Source organism: Centropristis striata, chromosome 6 (assembly GCF_030273125.1).
Source record: "Centropristis striata isolate RG_2023a ecotype Rhode Island chromosome 6, C.striata_1.0, whole genome shotgun sequence".
Taxonomy (NCBI): Eukaryota; Metazoa; Chordata; class Actinopteri; order Perciformes; family Serranidae; genus Centropristis; species Centropristis striata.
The window spans coordinates 28,175,968-28,196,606 of record NC_081522.1 but is presented as its reverse complement, the minus strand read 5'-3'; the positions used below and the strand labels follow the sequence as shown (position 1 = coordinate 28,196,606).

The window sequence follows — 20,639 nt, the reverse complement described above, 5'->3', positions numbered from 1 at the left end:
CCTGTCCTGTGATCTCGTGTCATGTATTAGCTCTGAGCCATCTTAAAGGCTAATATATACTCCGTAAGAACAAAGAAATTTGTTCATTTTGTTTTTGTAGCCCTGGGAGAGAGAACAAATTTCTCTGTTCTTGACACATCATCTGGGCAGAACTCTGTTTTTGTGTGGTGTCCAAGAATTATTGTTTGATCGGTCAGAAATTTGAATTTGGTCAGAAACTTGAAGTATGAAATGTCCTGGCCAGAAATAACTTGTTTTCTTGTTCTTGACACCTCAAGAACAAGAACATATTTCTCAGTTCTTGTGGAGTATGTAAAGGGCTTAAAGGATGTTAAATATCTCTGCAGCTTGAATAGAAAGGTCAGCCCTAGCAGGCTAGCTTGGTTATAATTCATGTTATGATATTAATCGTGATGCTAATTTTCACTGGAGAAAAAACAACCAAGGGCTGAAACACAAAAAATAGCCTGTAGCTAGCTAGTAACATTAGTTTTAAGTATGTCAAATGACTATTTAGCACCCTATGTCTACCAAAGAGCATAAACAAGCTAATGTAAGCTATGTGTTAGTAACAGTGGTGGAAAGTAACTAAGTACATTTACTCAAGTACTGTACTTAAGTACAATTTTGACGTACTTAACTTGTGTATTTCCATTTGATGTATACTTCTACTTCACTACATTTAGCTGCCAGCTTTAGTTACTTTTCAGGTTGAGATTTAACATAAAAACCGGATCAATTTAAAGAGACTTGACCTTTTTGAAATAATTAAATGTAAGTAGTTGAAATTAGTCAGACCTTTACAAAATGAAGATAAACATAACATAAATGCATCAATAATAATAATAATCTAATAATATATTTAGAATATATAAAACAATCTGAGTGGGTCCATTCTGCATAACGAGTACTTTTACTTTTGATACTTTAAGTACATTTTTCATAGTGGAGTAATTTGGCAGTGTGATATTAGTATTTTTACTGAAGTAAGGGATCTGAATACTTTTTCCACCACTGGTTAGCAACTATGGTTAGCAAGCTAAGGCACTAGCAAATATACTGTTGCATACTGTTTTCTGATTTATCCACATTCCACTACAACACAAGTTGCATCCTGCCAAAAATGCTTACTAGATCATAAAAACAGATAAAGCAGTATCAGTTTTCGACCTTGTCTCGTTCCCACATCCCACTATCTTATTTTTCTGCCAGTGCTGAGAATGTGGAGGGTGTTCCAAGAAACACTATACACTAACCTCCCCTCACTTTTCTTCTTCCTCAGCGACTATGATTCTCTGAATGAGGAGGACGTGGCAGGAAACAACCAGTTGGCATTTGACTTGGCCGAGCGAGAGTTTGGCATCCAGCCAGTGACAACTGGGAAGGAGATGGCTGCGGAGGCCGAACCAGACAAGCTGCTGATGGTCCTCTACCTCTCCAAGTTCTACGAGGCCTTCAGGAACTCCCCAGGAAACAACAACGGTCAGGCTACTTCTTGTTTCAGTCACAGAGAATTAAAAAAGGGTCATCAATTACTGATCAATCATATACTCACTGAGTGTAATAATGTGAAAAATATGGGATAAAATCAGGAGTTAAATGCTTATGTCAATTAAATTGTCTAAGTCTAAAGTTAATGGATGTTATTATGGAGGGGGGTTTTCTCCTAGAAGTGACATTGGCAAAAAACTCAAAGCCACTATAACTAGCTTCCAAAATGACCAACAACAAACAGAGTCTCAATGCCTCTCTGACTTCCCAGTCCTAGTTGGACTAAAGGAAATGACTTGTCTACAAATTCACTCCAGCATATGAAAAATGGAGTTATACAGAACATGAGAATGGGGAAGCGCCTGGGTTAGCTACAGTGCACACTTGGACAGAGTTTCATCCTAACCACCAAGAAAATGTGTAATAATATACCCAACCAAAAAGAGCTGTCAAAACAGGATCTCCATTTCCTTATTCCCTAACATAGATACATTCATAACATAACACGTTTTTATTGTGTTTCAAAGTATAGTCTCAGTTGTATATGAAATAACTGAGGCTCTGGGATTATTTTTTTTCAGTGCGCGAGTTAGTCCCTCACAGAGACATGACTGGTATGTATCCTATGTCTGTGTAAGTCATATCCAGTCACTGTGCGTAACTCTGGAGGCCCCTCAGCTGCTCACACCGCCACTGTAAGCTGCAGCTTCAGCCACATTGCACCTCTAGTGCTTTAATGTTAATGTCCTGCGAACGTCTGTGTCACCCACGCTGCTGTCACCACGGAGCGATCCACACCCCTGACAGGCTGGGAAAATATTTTGCCTTCAGTGAACCATATTCACAGCCCATTCCATTTGTTGGGAATGTACTTGGCAGATATTTTAGGAGCTTGAGTGTAAAGTCCGCACAACAAAGAAAAAGTAAGGAAATGTTCAATGACCCCAAAAGAAAACAAAGGTCTTTCAGCACCATTAGCATCATTAGCTATTAGCATCTGGATTCTTTTCAGAGCCCTAGATTTTAATGAAGTTGTGGATAATCTTCACAGAACCTGGTTAAGAATAGAGCTCATACTGCTACTGTGTCTTTGTGCATCTTAAATAAGTTGCAGATGTTTGTCAGGATCTATGATCAATGCTTTGGCGATCAGTTTGACATACGTACAGTGTTGGCAACGTGTTTTCAGCCCCCATGCTTTATGTCCTTGATGGTTGTAAACGGTAGCTGGAGCTTTAATTTCAAATAGATGCTAATGAACAAGTTCTAAGTGTTTGGTATTTTCATGTGAGATAAAATAGATTGAAGTACATTGTCCAGACAACATAGCCTGTATAAAAGGAGAAGATGTAGCCATGGTGATGTCACCAATTGGTTTGTGGACTACTGTTTTGGATTCTCAAGTTTGATAATATGGCCAACATCATCCTGAGTGAACAGAGGTGCTTTTCAAAAGGAAGGACCTCAAACGGCTGAATTGGAAAGATACTACATCATTGACATCTGCCAAAGGACTGTTCCGATGTCAAGGATCTTCAGAATTCTATCGAGGACAGAGTCTTTCTTTCAGTGAATTTCCAATGATGCAGTAGATTAACACCTCAAGGAACTAAGTGTCCTCGCCTTGCAAAGCTTGTCGAGTTGTCGGCGACTAAACTGTCAACCCCATCGTGGCCCGGGTAAACAACGACCGCGTCCTCTATTGCATCGTAGTATGGAATTGAAATATGACACAGTATAATGCATCGAGAACTGCAGAAGATTAATCGAAATAGAAAGAGCTGGTGAAAAACATCATAGTGCACCTACGGCCACTTGGCTACAGATTATGATTATGATGATGATGCATGTGTGTATCCTGTGCTCACATTGTGCACCCATAATGCTTTGTACACAATGGTCTGCAGGGAGTTTCAAAAAATGGCGAACGAAATTACAGAACACATCTCCATGGTAACTTATGCACCGCTGCTTAGTGGCCTAATTCAGCCAGGAGCCAACATCCTGGCTTAATCTGCTTTGTGTGGAGATTCAACGTTAACGCTTTCCTGTGAACATAATAACGCATTCACCCAAATATGAGCAGACTGACGCCAATGTTCCCTTTCTATTTCTTCCTACATTTTAACAAGAATGTTGAAAAGCCTACTGATGCCAAAACCACATCCATGTTGTCAGTGCTGCAAAGTAACTTAGTACATTTACTCTTGTTACACTTATTTACCCTATGTATTTACATTTTATGTAACTTTATACTTCTGCTCCACTACATTTTGTGGCAAATATTGTGCTTTTTACTCCACTACATTTAGCTGACCGCTTTAGTTACTTTTCAGGTTGAGATTTAACATGAAGAACATGATCAATTTAAAGTGATTAGACATTTGTTGAAATTAAACCTCATAACAATATATTAAGAAGATAAAATGAATCCTACCTTTAAAAAATTAAAATGCTGCTTACATAAATGCATCAATAATAATCCAGTAATATATTTGGATTCATTGGGTCCATTCTGCATAATGACAGTTTTTACTTTTGATACTACTTCAGTAAGTTTTTAATGCAGGACTTTTACTTGTAGTGGAGTCATTTCACAGTGTGGTATTATTACTTTTGCTGAAGTAAGGGATCTGAATACTTTTTCCACCACTGCATGTTGTGCACTGGTCTTGAAATTGTGGAGCTGAATTGAACGTCAGACCTGTCCAATGACACACACCTGCACACTCACAAGCCTGTTTGTGTGCTATACCAATGATTGGAAGGAGTCCTGACTCAGAACGACCTGTCCTATTAAGGAAGCATCCTGGACTGTGAGGTGTACCTCATATTTGGATTATGTTGGTTATATTTGGATTATGCTGGTGAGGAAGATGCTCCCTGCTGGGAATGCTTAATTTAAACTGAATCTGACTTTGTTTGTGTTCCAGGTTCAAGAGAACCAGATGAGAATAACGAAGGATATCCAGCAAAAACCAACCACAAAGTGCTGAACCTGCCTCAGCCCAAGAAGAGGATACCCAGGGTAATGGCAAGCGCTGTCACATTTTTCAATTCTTCTCTGCTCTGTTGATGCTTTTGTTGAGGATTAAAGAGTTCATCACTCCCCACTATTGTCAAGGCCTTTTCATTCATCAATAGTGCATTATTTCCTGTCAATGAAATCTTGATTAGATAAGCTGACAAAGAAATCAAAGCATTGTATGTCATAAAACATGTTATCTAATCACAAACACTCGCCGACAGTCTGCACAATGATTAGAGTGACTTCTGATGTCTGCTCAGAGGTATATTGTATGATTAGGATGCAGTTTCATCTCTTACACTAATCACATCGAAATGCTTCTTTGTTTATTTGAACACAAAGGATGTTTGAGATGGAAACTTGTGTTTCAACATCTTTGTGAATGAATCATTATTGTTGTTTTCTTTTTACTGTCACAGGATGACAATAAGCCGGAAGACGATTCTGTTAATAAGAGACGGCGAAAGGGCAACCACTACCTCTCAGAGGTACGTTCAACACAGTAGTTACAGTTGTACAAGGAATAATAATGGACCATAGTTTGTACCTGCATTATTAGTTTTAATAATTTCTTCCAAAACAACATCAATAACACTTTGCTTTGTGTGATATAGTTCAATTAATTCTACTCCCTGCTACTCTTTTCTCACTTCTATATTCCCCCTCTGTGACTCTGGCATGGCATCAGTTGTCTTGTCACAGTGCGCCCCCTGCTGGTGAGGATGGGGAGCTACGGGAGAACAAGGTCCGCTCCATGGCAACTCAGCTGCTGGCCAAGTTTGAGGAGAACTCCTCCACTGCAAAGATACGTAGCAAGGTGAGAGACGGACTGTATTGACCATTTCTGAAGGAATTGTTTTTTTTTTTTATGACACCCTTTTAAGTTTCAGACCCACGTGGATTTCTTTTTCACATGAAACGCTGTTATTGGTCTTACTTGATTCAGCCAGTTCAGAGTAGTGAAGACTCACTCTCACGGCACCATAAAATACACTTCATACATTATTATGTTTGTTCAAGACTGATGTTAGTTAAAAACTAACATAGTGAATAAAAAAGTCAGTATATAGTATTTTTATAGCAGTTTTAGGAGGGGATATTCTGAAGGGCAAAGCTCGCTTGATCTTGATTTTCAGTATGAATACAGACCGTGAAAGCGGGGCCTCACTGACTTTTTGGGTTTTAAGCAGGAGGTGTCAGAAAAGTTACCACAGGGATAACTGGTTTGTGGCGGCCAAGCGTTCATAGCGACGTCGCTTTTTGATCCTTCGATGTCGGCTCTTCCTATCATTGTGAAGCAGAATTCACCAAGCGTTGGATTGTTCACCCACTAATAGGGAATGTGAGCTGGGTTTAGACCGTCGTGAGACAGGTTAGTTTTACTGATGATGTCTTGTTGCAATAGTAAGGTAACAAGTTTTTTTAAATTTTAGAATCACTGCACAAAATCAATAATTCAAGTTTGTTTTTGTTGTTTTTTTGTTTTATTTTAAATCAGAAGCATTATGCAAACAAACATTTAGAAGGTTACCATTCTGAAAGTGGATGGATGTTCAGTAGTTATGATCAGGACTGAAGCTAGTTACAATGTTTAACTCAATAAAAGTGGAAAATAATTTTGATATATACACTCACCGGCCACTTTATTAGGCACACGTTTAACAGGGCAGCATCTCAATGCTTTTAGGCATGTAGACTTGGTGAAGACGAGCTGCTGAAGTTCAAAGTGAGCATCAGAATGGGGAATAAAGGGGATTTAAGTGACTTTGAACATTGCATGGTTGTTGGTTTGAGTATTTCACAAACTGCTGGTCTACTGGAAACAATCTCTGGGGTTTACAGAGAAGAGTCCAAAAAAGAGAAAATATCCAGTGAGCCTTGATGTCTTGTTGATAACAGAGGTCAGAGGAGAATGACCAGTCTGGTTCAACAGGAACTCAAACAATCACTCGTTAAAACCAAGGTCTGCAGAAGACCATCTCTGAACACACAACACGTCCAACCTTGAAGCAGAAGACCACACCGCCAATTTATTAGGTACACACTTCACTTAATAAAGTGGCTGGTGAGTGTAGTTTTATTGCAGTTTTTTTAATCAGACATTTTTTCCTCTATAGACATCAGAGTAACTTTTGTTAATAGATGCCCACTGGTTAAGTCACTGTCTCTTCATTGGCTACTATTTGGTTACCAACTTTGTTCAATACTTGTTCAAATATGTACCATATATTTCCAACCTTTCCTCTCCTTGAATTTCCTTTCCTTTCCTTTCCTTCCCTGTCTTTTTTCCTTTCCTCTTCACCTCACATCAGTCTGATAAAGAACCATCTGATGCCTCCTTTTCTCCTCCTCTGTCTCCGTCCACCACCCCACATCCTCTCTCAGAGGAGGAGGACGAGGGTGAGGAAGAGGAGGATGAGGACCTGGAAAACCCACGTTTTGCAAAGCCAAAGAATCTTCCCCCTCCTCCTCCTCGGCCTCCCTCTCGCCCCAAGTGGCAGGTATGGCTCCCTCTGAACACTTCTGAGGGGTTTGTTTCCCTCTTATTCATCAAGCTGGACCTTTTCATTCCACATTTTAAATGAGCTGCAAGTTTCACGTGAATAAATGATAATTATGTACCATTTGTACAACAACTATAAACCTATACTCTGCTGTTTCCTCTTGCTCATCGTCTCTTCTTCCTGTTTCCAGCCCTCCATCTACCTCCGTCTTCTGGAGAATCCCAGTGCTGTAGCCCAGGAAACCACTTTCCTCTATTCCCCTGAATCCTCTCACCCTCAGAGCGGCTATAGTCGCTCTCCTTCACCCTCTCGTTCAAAGAGTCCACTAAGTCCTCCCCGCTCGCTCAGCCCTAGGGTTACTGAGCGTTACTACCCAGAAAGCACCAGTCGTTTCTCTGCTTCAGATATTGACCATTCCTTTGAGGAGTCAGTGCAGCAGGTGAATTTCAAGCCACTTCTATACAGTATTCTTCATTCAAAAATTTGATTACAACTCATTTTTGTTCTCATCCGATTTTCACCACCTGCTGTGTGAACAGAGTAAAGCCCAGAGACCGTCGTTTTCTGGGAAGAGTATCAAAGAGAGAGCAGTCCTCCTGTCCTCCATGTTTCCTGGGTCCAACAAACCTCCTCCTGCTCCTCTTTCCCCTCTTTCTGAATCACAGGTTGTGTATTGCACCTGCCTCTTTTACACGATTGACTAATGTTATTGTTGAGGCTACTGCGTGTTCTAACATTTTTGGCTGACTGCCGGAGGTCAGTCAGCCAGGGACATACAGACCCATGGGTCTGTATGTCCCTGAGTGGGTGAGTTATCAGAAACAGAAAACTTTCTGTCATGACAGAACATACAGTGCAAAAAGCAATCTCAGACAATAGACATACAACATGTTTTCCTAAAACTTTCAATGCACCATATGTGCAAAGCAGCAAATTGTCTATGTGTGTGTGGATCATCACCTTTTATTTAAGATGATTATCTGACTTTGTTTGGTGGTGGAGCTGTTAGAGGCTGCTCGTCCGCTTCTACATCTTCTACATCTTCTACATCAGCAGCGCGTGCCTGTATTCAAATATATTGTCATTGCCCTCATAAGGACAGTGCTTTCACCTCACTCATTGCTTTTCAAAGATAATTATTAGTGTCCAAGCACCGAGTGGTGCAAAAGCAATATTGTTCCACAGGGTTCCATGAGCAGTACAAGTGACAGATGAGGGGTTTATTTTATCATTAAGCATAATATTACTTGTTTGTATTACTGGTACAAAAGCATACTAGTAAGTACTAGTATCTACAATATTCGCATCATAGACTACTATTAACTATTCTTGGACCACATTGCCCGCAAAATTGCGAAATCACATTGACCAAACGCAGACAGACCCTTGTTAGCACAGGGTTGCCAGTTCAAGGTCAAGGGCCGAGGTGCTCTTTGGTAACATCTTTAAGTATTAATTATTTAGAGTTTAACACTCAATCAATGAAAAATCTAAATCTTTTCTAACTTTAATAGAAACCTGTGTGTTTATGTACTCCTGTGGCATGTTAAGAAGCTGATTGAGAGACATTTTTTCCATTTAACTTTGTTTCTGTCAATTTTGGAGTCTTTCTGCTTTCACACACTGAACATCAAAACAAAATCGAACTGATTTGAACTAAACTGACTGAACCAAGCTCACAAAGATTTGATGTGATCAAGTTATTTTCTCTCCAATTTCTTCCTTCTGTTCAACTCTAATTTGTGTCTGACTCTTCCTCTGTAGGTGGAACTATCTACCTCTTCACCTCCTAACCTGTCCTCAACTCCGCCTCCTCCTTCTCCTTCTGCCTCTGTTTGTAAGAGCTCCACTGTCCACCCTGTAGTCCATCCTGTCCCTGAGCCCGCTGCCCAGGCTGGTTTCTCCTCTGTTTCCCTGTGTAATGTCGGACACAAGGACAAGATACACAGAGAGTCCTCCACTCCCTCGTCTTACACTGACTGTGACAAAAACAAGCACATTTCTTCTCTTGTCCTTGATTCCTCCACATGCAGCATCAAAACATCTGCTCCCCTTTCTTCTGTTGGCTGTGATGAGAGCCAGGAGACCTCCCGTCTCCTCTCCGGACACGGCAGTTCATCTCCCCGTCCTGTTTCTGAACTGCATAACGAAAGCAATGAAAGAATACAGGAGAGTTCTCAGAATAATCTGGAAAGTGACCAGAAGACGGTCCACAGATCTGCCCGGAAGACATTAGATGATAAGAAATTAGCTGAAAATGATCACATGAAGGTAAAAGGGTTTCCTTATGCACATCAATGGCCTGTTAGTCCAAAGAACAACTTAAGATTTTAAGATGGTTCTGATTATGTTTTTGGTATTAAACATATGGGCTTACAAGACATTTCAAATGAATACAGTATAAACCTTATAAAAAAAACGCAGGAAAGACATTTTCAAATGATAGCATTCTACTTCAAGTAACTTAGACCTTATTGCCTACAGCAAATCATTATAAAGTATATAGACTGCTCAAAAAAATCAAGGGAACACTTTAATCACACATCAGATCTTGATGAACAAATTATTTAGGGTGAGAATTTTTACTGATGTACATTGTATAACTTGTTGAGATCAAAATGACTTAACAACGGTCAATAGAAAAAAACAAAATCATTAACCCACTGAGGGCTGGATTCAAAATCACAACAAAATCAAAGTAAAAAATTGACATCACAGGTTGATCCAACCTGCTTGAATTTTATCACAGACACTCATAATGTGACTCAGTAGTGTGTATGTCCTCCCCCTGAGCTGAGCATGCTCCTATTGCCACTTTTATTCTCACCAAAAGCAGGTGAAATTGATTCACAATCGCTAGTTATTCCTAAATGGACAGATTGATATTCCTGAAGTTTAGCTGACTTGGTTTCCTGTGACGATTAAGTTAAATCCCTTAATTTTTTTTAAGCAGTGTATCTTTTTATGCCTCCATGCCGGCATGGCAACTCACATTATGTTTTGGGTTTGTTTATCCATCAATCCCATTCATGTGAATGCAAGGCGGAAATTTCTTCCTTTTAAAGTTCAAGTCACTGTGACCTCACAGAACACATTTTTGGCCATAAATTATGAATTCACATGCTGGTATGTAGCCAGCCTTTGGAAAGGGTCGAGATAGATTACAAACAATGCATTCATATAGGTATAGGAAGATCTCAAGGATTCCTTAACATTCTCCTCAGTAGCTGTGTTTCTCTCCTCTTATTTTGATCCACATTTTGAAGTTTCACATTCAAAAAGCTTTATGTAACTAGAAAAAAAACAAATTTCTCAGTTGTGCAATAATTTCATTAAGCCTGCTAAATGTGGTTTTCCCTTTTGAAAGGGAAATTGAAATGACTTTACTGAAAAGGTGTGCTTTCAATTTTTTTTTTACCCCCAATGAGACAAAACATAGTTTATTCCAACAGTACATCCTCGTGCCTACTTTTTCTTTTCTTTTTTACCGAATAGGTAAAAAGGATGTCTTCCTGGATATTTTACAATTTTTTCTTTGACTCTGGGCAGCCTGAAACATGGCTAATATTTGCTGACATGAAATACAATTAAAATGTCACCAATTAAACTAAATTCTTGAAGACCTCTCTCCATTTTTACCCTTTTTTTAGAATAGGTTTTTTTGGTTCCCAATTGTTTACTGGTGTATTATAGCCATGGATCATCTAAAGCACTAATTAGTCATAAAGCTGTAGCCTAGATTTTTCCAAACCAGTTGATGGTAATGCAACTAATTCACTTTTTTGTGACATTTCAAAAGTTCCAAATACTCTTGACAGTTGAATAGAAACATGGCTTGCTTGTTTTCATATGACACATGAAACTGATCATAATTCTGGTGTTCATTTAGTGCAATGGGAGTGGTGCTCTTGAGAACCCTAGAAGAATAACTCAAAAGTCAATTGTTCGCTCTGAGAGTTGTCCAACTGGAGCAGCTGCTTACACCAAGGAAGTAAAGGAGGTACTAGTCGATAGCTCAGTCTAAATGCACCTCCATAAATTCAAAGGAGATCATTGATTTTCTGCATTTTCACCTGTCTTCCTTCTAACTCCTCTCTGTGGATTCCAATTCCTTCTTTTTTCCTTCTTCTTCCCTCTCCATCTCCCTGCACCTGTGTTTCCCTGGCGTTAATGTTAGCGTACAGTGGGAAAGGTATCCTCATCCATCAATGCTAAAGCTCAGATATTGGCCATCATGTATGAGACAGACCACAGGCCCAATGCCATGCCGGTAAGATGCATGTGGATGTTGCAGAGACTAATCTAACCCAGAGTTCATGTGCAGCAGAGATAACATATTCAAGCATTTTTCTTATTGATTTGTAACATTCAGTTTTGAAAACTTAGGTGTGAACATCAGCAAAGGAAGGTATTCAAAAATAAAAAATACCATGCTGCTCCCAGCTTTGACAACAGATAATCTGCCTTTTCAGCCTCTAGTTCCCTGGTCCCGGATCGCTCCTAAGGATCAAAGGGTAAACAGGTTCTGCTTTGCCTTCACGAGGACAAAGCAACAAAGTAGCGAGTGTGTTTGCAATAGTGTGAGATGTTTTCACACCACAGAAAAATTAGATGAAGCTGCAGAGGACTGGCTGGGTTTGCTTATTGCCCTATTTTATTTACATATTTCTACACATCTGCATGCAGTGATTGCTACCTTTAGGTTTTGTTTAACTACTGCTTGGCTTGTTGGCTACAATGTAGAGGGCTAGAAGAGACGTGATGATGATCAGGTTGATGCTCACACAACAATGCTGATGGTAGTGGTCCTATGATTTTAAACTCAAGTCACAATTCTGCTTCATGGTCCATAAAGAACCAGTGTGGGTATAGCTGATATACACATATTTAACAATCTACATGTGAAATTAAAATTATGTACATATACCGGTAGATTTACATGTCTAATTACAATATGAAATTAATTCCGATGAGAGAAAGCAGTAAGAACGCTTGGACGACACTTGGGCAACGTTCTTAAAAGTACATCTTTATTTTTACTGTACTATATTTTATTGTGAAGGACAGAAGTATGGTCCAGGTGTGTTCATAATGATGGTTGATAATGGTGATATTTATTTGGGTTACCCAGAAACATCCAATTCCCTCCAAAAATCAGCAGCCCCTGTTGTTTTACAGCGAGGAGATCCAAGTGTCTGATGTGGAATACAGTTGGCACATGTCTAATTCACCAGCAGTAGCGTCCTGTTGTCGACTCGCGTAAACCCTGAGGCTAAAATACACAGTTAAAACGATATACAGTCTGAAAGAGAAGAAGTTAGACTCTACTTTTTACACGTTTTACACCACTTAATTAATTGGAAACATAACATGATCATTTATTTTAGTAGTTAATGTGAAATTTTGATTGAATGTTAGCCAAAAGCTACAGTTACGTTAAATAAATTAATATAAATAATATAATATAAATTTAGGTTTTTCACATTCCAAATTGGTTCTATATTGTCTCACTTGGCATGATTTTCTACATTTCATTTGAAAGTTGACTTGAAATGTGTTACTTGCTAATTCTATATTCAGATTTTAGGAGATTCAGACTTGTGTCTTAAAGAAATAGTCAAAGGTGCTAGTGGTCTTTGCATCTAACTCTCACCATAAAGCAAATAACTGCATTTTCCAAGAATGTTGAAATACTGCTTTAAGACATGACCTGGGCCTCCAGCAAACCCTATATTGGCAGGGATCATTTACTGTTTTAATTTCCTGGTATAATAAAAAACGTTCTCACAGGGATGCCCACAGAACACCATGACTTACTGGGACATTAATGGTTTTGACACGTGCTGTAAAATGTTCCCTTGCTAGAAAAAAAGATCAAATTGTGACTCACATTGTACCTATTCATAGAAAAACTGTTGAGAAATTGAATCTTTCAAATGATTGACATTCTTCGTAGATTTGATGGTTGCACTGCTTTTAACAACCATCTCACCGCTAGACCGTATGACTAACTTTTTGTGTGAACTTTTTTGCAGATATCTCAAATAATCAACAACCGTGAAAAAAATTGTGCATGTAGCAACTTTGTAACTCCATCTTGGTCTTCTTCCTCTCAGTGTGTGCCTCGTAAGGACTTACCTCCGGGGCTAGGTGGCAGTGACATCTGCCACTTCTGCACCAAGCGTGTGTACGTGATGGAGAGGCTGAGCGCTGAGGGTTACTTCTTCCACCGCGAATGTTTCCGCTGTGACGTCTGTAACAGCACCCTTCGTCTGGGAGGACACATCTTCGACTCGCAGGAGGGTAAGTTTTACTCGCTGTAACAAGTGGTGGAAAAAGTATTTAGGTCGCTTAAGTAAAAGTACTAATACTACATTGTCAAATTACTACACTACAAGTGAAAGTCCTGCATTCAAAACTTACTGAAGTAAAAGTACTAAAGTATCAGCATCAGAATGTACTTAAAGCATCAAAAGTAGAATATGTTATGCAGATGTAAGCAGCGTTTTAATTTTCTCATGGTAGGGCTCATTTTAAACACTTAATATACTGTTATGAGGTTTAATAAAATAAAATAAAAAGGTCTAATCACTTGATCATGTTTTTCATGTTAAATCTCAACCTGAAAAGTAACTAAAGCTGGCAGCTAAATGCAATTAAGTAAAAAGTACAATATTTGCCTCAAAATGTAGTGGAGCAGAAGTATAAAGTTACATAAAATGGAAATACTCCAGTAAGTTTCACCTGGGAATGCCTTTAAAACATACAGGTGGGAACTTTGTGTTCTGTAAATGTAGTTTAATGTTTGTAAAGTGTAGAGTTTTAGGGTGAGATAGCAGGTCAAAAATAAATGCCACATAGAAGTGGTTACATCATCTAAAAGCTGTGAACCTGAAGATGAAGTTGAGATGCAGCTCAGCACTGTGTGTCAAGATGTTCAGGTTAAAAAATCTCATCAATACACCAAGATTTTGGAACACACCATGCTCTGGTTTAAAAAACATGAGACATTTTTGAGATTTCTGTATTTCCGTCCATTGTATAACAAGCATTCTGTTCTCTAAACTGCTAAGTACCCCCCTAATTGTCGATATACCTATGAAAGTAACCCATCCTCAGAATGCTCTATGTCTCTAATTTGTAGTTGTAAAGTTTTACCATGCTGTGATTGTCCCAGAGGTCACAGCAGCTCATTTTATACAGTGAGGTTGAGACTCAAGAAATGCCCTCACTGCAATGAAATATTTGGAAATATCAGCAGACATGAATAAAAGTTGGTTCTTAAATCCACAAGAGTCTCAGCTTTCAGTGATATCCAAATTAATCCAATTAAAAAACTGTTCTGGACCCCAGTATGTAGAAATATTAAAATATAGACAGTGAAAGTAATGCATGACAAATTGTTTTGCCCAAATATATAAACTGTATGTTATCATCAAAAAGCAGGCCTGTCTGTAAAGAGGAGAAGTGTGGCTACCCATATAGGGTTTTTTCACCGGAGGCAAGTGATCAATTGCGAACGGTTCTTTGGTTTTCCACAGCCTAAGAGCAGGCTCCAAGACCAAGACCAGCTCGGTGCCATTAAGAGAGAGCAACTAAAACATGTATCATTCATTTATTTGACCTGTTTAACTGCAATGTCCCGATAGCCCGCTAGCGTTAGCTCACAAAAAAGTCCGACATTAACATCTTACGTTCAGTGTTAATAAGAATGTATTTGGCGTCCAAGATCAAGATGAGCAGCACAGATGTGTTGTAGAGACATGTAGTCTGCCGTTCTTATTATATTGGCTGAGAGGGCGGAGACATAATACAGACATTAACAGTGACGTAATGACGTGGCTCTAGAGCCTGTGGAAAAGCAAACAATACAGAGCTGGTTCGTTGAACTAAGTTGAACTAACTGCAAACCATACGAGCCCTGGCCGTACTCCGGCTCCCGTTCGAAAAACCCTAATAGAGGCCATTTTCATTTAATCTCTTTTCATTTTATCTTCTCTATATTGAGCCCACTACATCTTCTGAAAGGATGTATCTAGTAAAACACTAAAGACTTGACTTATTGTCCTTAGCTTTGTTTTAGCCGTGCTGGAAAAATTGTTTTGTGTCAATGTGTCGTTTTGAGTAGATATTTGATTGTGCTTAAGCTGTGTGGATTTGTGAATCTTGTGTTTTTTTTCCTTTACAGCAAAGTTCTACTGCAAGATGCATTATGCCCAGCGCCAGTCCAGCACTCACATGGGGAGGTTCAGAAGGAGAATGGTAAGAACACTGCAGGAGTGACATACAAAAAGCAAAACTATCATTTTCAACAACAAAAAAAAAGGCTTATAAGAGTGTGTTTGCAGCCTGCCAACCATTTTGCATCCAAAGAACATCCTGTTACTTCTTTACTTGTTTACTGTCATTTACCTGCTGCACAATGAGCTGCTGTATGGCTTCTCAGCTGCAGACTTGCTACTTTGCATTTGCTTGCCCAATAGTAGTGAAAAGGGTGTTGAGGAATATGAAAGTTATTTATACAGATAGATGCTACTGTAACATCCTTGACACAGAGTACCCAAAATCATAATTCTTCTTATGCAATGTGAAGTTTTTAAACGAAAAGAAAATGGCAACTATAATCATGTAGAAATGATAATTGTAACCTGAATTGTAACCTGTTGAATCTGTGAAGCAGATGCTCCATACTAAATTGAATGGCTTAAAGATAATAGATTTCTAGTTATTTAATGACATATTTTGCTATAGTAAGATAAAAGATAGGATTTCCCTTTATTGATCCCCCATGGGGGGAATTCAGGTGTTTCATTATAACAAGTAGAGAGTAAAACAAGAATAATAGAATAGAATTTAAAAAATGAAATCGAATAATATAATACAAGCAAACAAACAACCAAGACAACCCTAAAAAACTAGTCGTGCAAACATGTATGCTGATGTCTGCTGCTGTCTGGAGGCCTTGGAAGGTTGTCTCCATAGCAACTGCTATGTTTTCGCTTTTGTGATACCAGTGAGCTGAGACGGCACTGGACATATACATATACGTCCAGTGCCTTAAATGGCTGCAGGACCGGATGGCTGCCTGACTATGCTGGCCCCCCTCTACCCTGTGGCATGTCATAAGTCTTTAGTCATGTTTGTGACGTGTATTATGCTTATGTTGCTGAGGTTTTTTTCATCGTTTTATTCTTTTTTTCCTCCTTTCCTCCCCTCACGTTGTGCTATATTTCTTTCTCTTTATCCCTGTCTTCCTGTCCTATTCACCTCTGTCATATTGTTTTTGTGTGTTTTTTATACGTTTTGGATGGGTTGATGGAAAATTTCGTTGTACTACCCTGTGAAATGACAATAAAGGCTTTCTGATTCTGATTCTGATGATAGGATATTCATCCTGTGTGTCTTGGTTTGTGTAGGAAGACCAACGGCGCTCTCCCTCGTCGTTGGACAGTGGGAGCTACTCGGCCTCGGGCAGCGTCCAGATCCAGCCCCCAGGTACCCTGGTTTCCTTGCTTAGGCGAGGCCTGAGCTGGCCGAGGCGTGCTAGCCGGTCTGTGTGTGTGTTGCCTCGACGACTGTTGGGAAGTGTGTGCAAGTCTTTCACAGCCGTGGGGTCCCACGTCAGGAGTTTCTCACACGACTATGTGTTCCTGTATGAGCTGCTGAGCCTGGGCTGTCCTCTGCTCTGCATGATGCACGAGGTGCTGGGACAGATCTACCAGGAGGAGCCCCAGCTGGCCCCCAGCCTCCAGCTCACATAGAGAGGGGAGGATTAAGGGCCTCGTCTGGGCCAGTTGACCAGATGGGGACCCGTAGAGTTAAATTTGTGCTCTTGTACTCCACAACATGGGTTAATCAGGGGTTCAGAAAGGTAATCATTTTTAAACCAAATATTATCTGTATTTCATACATTCCAAGTGTCCATAGTCATTTTTGTGTTTTAAGTAACTTAAAGGTACACTATGCAAGATTGAATGTTGTGTTTACAAACAATGGGTAACAATTTCTGCATAGTATGCCTTCAGTTTAACAGTTTCTATAAAAGAGCTTCACTTAAATAGCTTCTGCTGCTTGTATTCAGTGCCTGGTGCTAATTTTGCCTGCAGTTGCAGTGGACCGCACAAAAAATGTTGAAATCGACTCTATATCGTGTGTTTAAGTATTTAATGGTACATGCTGAGCTGTCCTCAGTGGTGATGTATGATTAAAATGCTGCATCCTCTATGCTCACTCTGTTGGTAGTGACTGGTTTGTTGTCGGGGTCTCCTGGTGTTGTGCCCTGCTGAATGCATCTCTGACTCACATGGGCATGTTCCAGGCTGCAGGCATCACCCAATGGTGCTATTAATGACTGGTACATCCCTAGATTATGTGTTAAAACAGGTGGTTGTTTTTCACCACATGAAAAGCCACTCAACCAATTGAATTGTCACAAAAAACCTTCCCATGCACTTCAGACAGACTGTGAGGTACCTCAAAAGTCTGTTTTGATAAATATATATATATCAGGGACATGTAATGACCTGGAACATGCCCTTTGACTCTAACCTTGAAAGCTATCTGGACCATAGACTGTTTATAGAGACGGAACAGCATGTCAGCTGCCCAAAAGTGAAGCCAATACGTCTTCATCGCCCCTTGGGGGCATATTCTAATTTATTGAGATGCACCTATAGACCATAAATCCCACCCTCTCCATGTTAGCAGATGGGATATGGACCAAACTAAAAAAAAAAATCAAATCAATTAGGTAGTTTGTAGCACACTGATGTATGCTTAAGGGGTTTTCTGATAAATTTGGTTCTAATTTGTTATTTGATGCTATGAAACCGGTTTGTGACATCATGATTGACAGCTGTCTCATGGGTGCAAGATGGCAGCATAAGTAATCCATTCTGTATACAGTCTGTGGTCTGGACAGTGTGGTTTGGTTTCTAGATTTATTTTTGAGTAATCCACATGGTTATTGATGTTTACTGTGACTCTGCATATAGCCTGCTGCACCTTAACTCTGCACCACGGAGATGTGCAATGGAAATGCCAAAACAGTATTATATTTTCAGGAAAATGTTTGTTACTGACATGTTTTTTGTGGAAGGTAGTGTTTTATTTTACTCTGTATTTCCAACTGATTTCACTTTATACATTTAGGGCTCATTGTTTATGGTTATCATATTACAAGAAAACAATCTGGCAAGTTATTTTGAAAAATACATCAATGATAAAAAATAAAACTGCCTGAAAATAAAACGGTAGAAAATTGGATTACAAAAGTAAATGTTTAACCAATGAACTACTTTTGTGCAGATCCATATATGTAGTATTTTATTTTCACAAGGAAAAAAAAGTGCCTTATCAATTATATCAGTCTAAGCCAAAAACAATGAGCCATCTCTGTAATCTCTCCAGAATGTTTTTTTCCTCATTAGTGAACATACATTTATTTTATTTTTAAGCCACACAACTGTATTATTCTGACTGAGTGAAAATCCTTTGCTCTGTTATTTTATTTTAAATTAATTTAAAATGTTGCAATTATTTCCTTTTTTTCCTCTATCTTTTTTTAAAATTTAAATATTGTTGTAAATGATGCCTAAGGTGAATTTAATTCTGATGGTTTGGTTTAATTATACAGTATTAGGGATCATTTCCTAAAATGCACTGTAGGGCAGTTACATTTCAATCTAGTGTCTTATTGTTGTAAAAAAATGTCTTTGTAATTTTTCAGCACTCAGTGTTTTCTTTTCATCTTCCATTTCCCATTTTCTCTTCTCCCATATTTCACTCATTTTCTTTTTTTCCAAATCGTTCACTTCATTTCGTTCAGTCTGTTTCGAGTTTCCAATGCTGCACCCTCTGATTGGCTGATTCATGCCGACGGGGAAGGTGATGATTGGCTGGCTTTGGTTATAAGTTCTTGTTGAATTGCTTCTGCATTGGCTAACCCACATTAACCAACCACAAAGCAGCATTATTCCAGCATATGGCATGCAGTAGTTTTTAAAGGTGTTATGTGTTGCACAACAAAGTACATTTTTTAACTTTTGCACTGCGAAAAAAGGCCGCTCACCAACAACAACACAAACGGTTTTATAGTCTGAACCAAGACAAAAAACTACACAGGCTACACAGTGATGTAGTGGTTAGCTTCCTGCCACAGTCCAAAGACATGCAGCTTAGGTTTAGGTCTTTACTCTTAATTGCCCATAGGAGTGAATGAGAGTGTGAATGGTTGTCTGTCTCTATGTGTCAGCCGTGTCAGTCTGGCTACCTGTCCAGGGTGTACCCCGCCTTTCGCTCCATTGTCAGCTGGGATCGGCTACAGCCCTCAGTGATCAAGTTTGGATAAGTAGTTAAGGATAATGGATGAATGAATGTTCCTGGCTCTGATGCAAAGTTTGCGCAAGTATTAGGGCCGGGACTTTAACGTGTAAATTAAGATTAATTAATTACACAAAAATTAACACGTTAAAAAAATTGACGCATTTTAATCACACTTATTTTTGCACCGTGGAACGTTTCTCACTGGATGAGTTTCAGGCAGACCGATTATACTGGAGCACCAACTAGCGTTCACGAGTTCAGACAACAACAAACCACAGTGAACATGAACGAAAAAGCTGATGAGACTGCTTTGGTTGGCCCCATGGATGGGAAATTTTGTTACAAAAACGGATGGAAGCGTCGATAAGAGCATGGTTGTGTGCAAGCTATGACCCATAAAACCAAAGTATTCTAGTTTACAGAAGGTCTACCTACCTATAGGCTACCTGAATTTCTGAAATGTACTATATTTCTAAATATGCTATTGCTACACTTAATGGCAAAAATTGCACTGGTCTGTTGGACTTGAACAAAAATAAACAATATTTTTGTTGCTTAAGCTTATGTATTCAGTCATTATTCAATGGTATACTAAATATCCATGTGAAAAAAATTACTTCTCACTGTTCTCAGGTCAAATATTTATATGCGATTAAAATGCAATTAATTTCGGTTAATTAATTACAAAGCCTCTAATTAATTAGAGTAATTTTTTAGCAAGTATAGAATATGGTGTTGTTTGACAACAGTTCTAGGTTCAGAGTTCTGTTGGCACATAAGTCTTTAGCAACTAACAATACCCGTCAGTAAGATCCAATTATTGTTGGTTTTTGGGGGATTTACTGACAATAAGGAAAGTATATAATCAAGCTCGGATTTTGCTTTAAAGCTTTTATAGGGCACCACAGGAATGAGTTCTTAAACCTGGAAGTAAGTTAGCATTTTAGCGCCCTGGGGTCTATCCTCTCAAACTCAATGAGGATTTTGAATGGGTGGGATTTTGGTTAGGTGCCTGAAATAATGTCTACGGTTAACACAAGCTGAAGAGATGTTCGTGTATGACATAAAACACGTTAGTAAGTACCCGCATTTGTGAATTTTGGAGTTTTTACGTGTCCATAAAACGGCAGTTGCGAACAAGTGGCTAAATGAGACTACAGTGGTTGTCAGGGACATTAAATGTCATCATGCCGGAAACAGACAGAAACTCTTACTAGTTCACCTCACAGCCTCTAGTCATGTTTTTCAGTGCTCTTGCAAACTCTTGTAGATTGTTAATGATGTAAATAAAC

General features: G+C 39.1%; 1 protein-coding gene across 1 annotated transcript in view; it reads left to right on the top strand.

Annotated features, from left to right (window-relative positions):
- Window positions 1-20,639, top strand: part of mical2b (microtubule associated monooxygenase, calponin and LIM domain containing 2b) — an 87,120-nt gene that overhangs the window by 46,173 nt on the left and 20,308 nt on the right. The window contains exons 13-25 of the mRNA XM_059335011.1: window positions 1,283-1,482; window positions 4,425-4,519; window positions 4,939-5,007; window positions 5,208-5,336; window positions 6,832-7,020; window positions 7,214-7,462; window positions 7,563-7,688; window positions 8,788-9,294; window positions 10,913-11,014; window positions 11,201-11,293; window positions 13,140-13,326; window positions 15,212-15,285; window positions 16,440-16,518. Of these exons, the coding sequence (XP_059190994.1) occupies window positions 1,283-1,482; window positions 4,425-4,519; window positions 4,939-5,007; window positions 5,208-5,336; window positions 6,832-7,020; window positions 7,214-7,462; window positions 7,563-7,688; window positions 8,788-9,294; window positions 10,913-11,014; window positions 11,201-11,293; window positions 13,140-13,326; window positions 15,212-15,285; window positions 16,440-16,518 (2,099 nt within the window). The remainder of the gene's footprint in view (window positions 1-1,282; window positions 1,483-4,424; window positions 4,520-4,938; window positions 5,008-5,207; window positions 5,337-6,831; window positions 7,021-7,213; window positions 7,463-7,562; window positions 7,689-8,787; window positions 9,295-10,912; window positions 11,015-11,200; window positions 11,294-13,139; window positions 13,327-15,211; window positions 15,286-16,439; window positions 16,519-20,639) is intronic.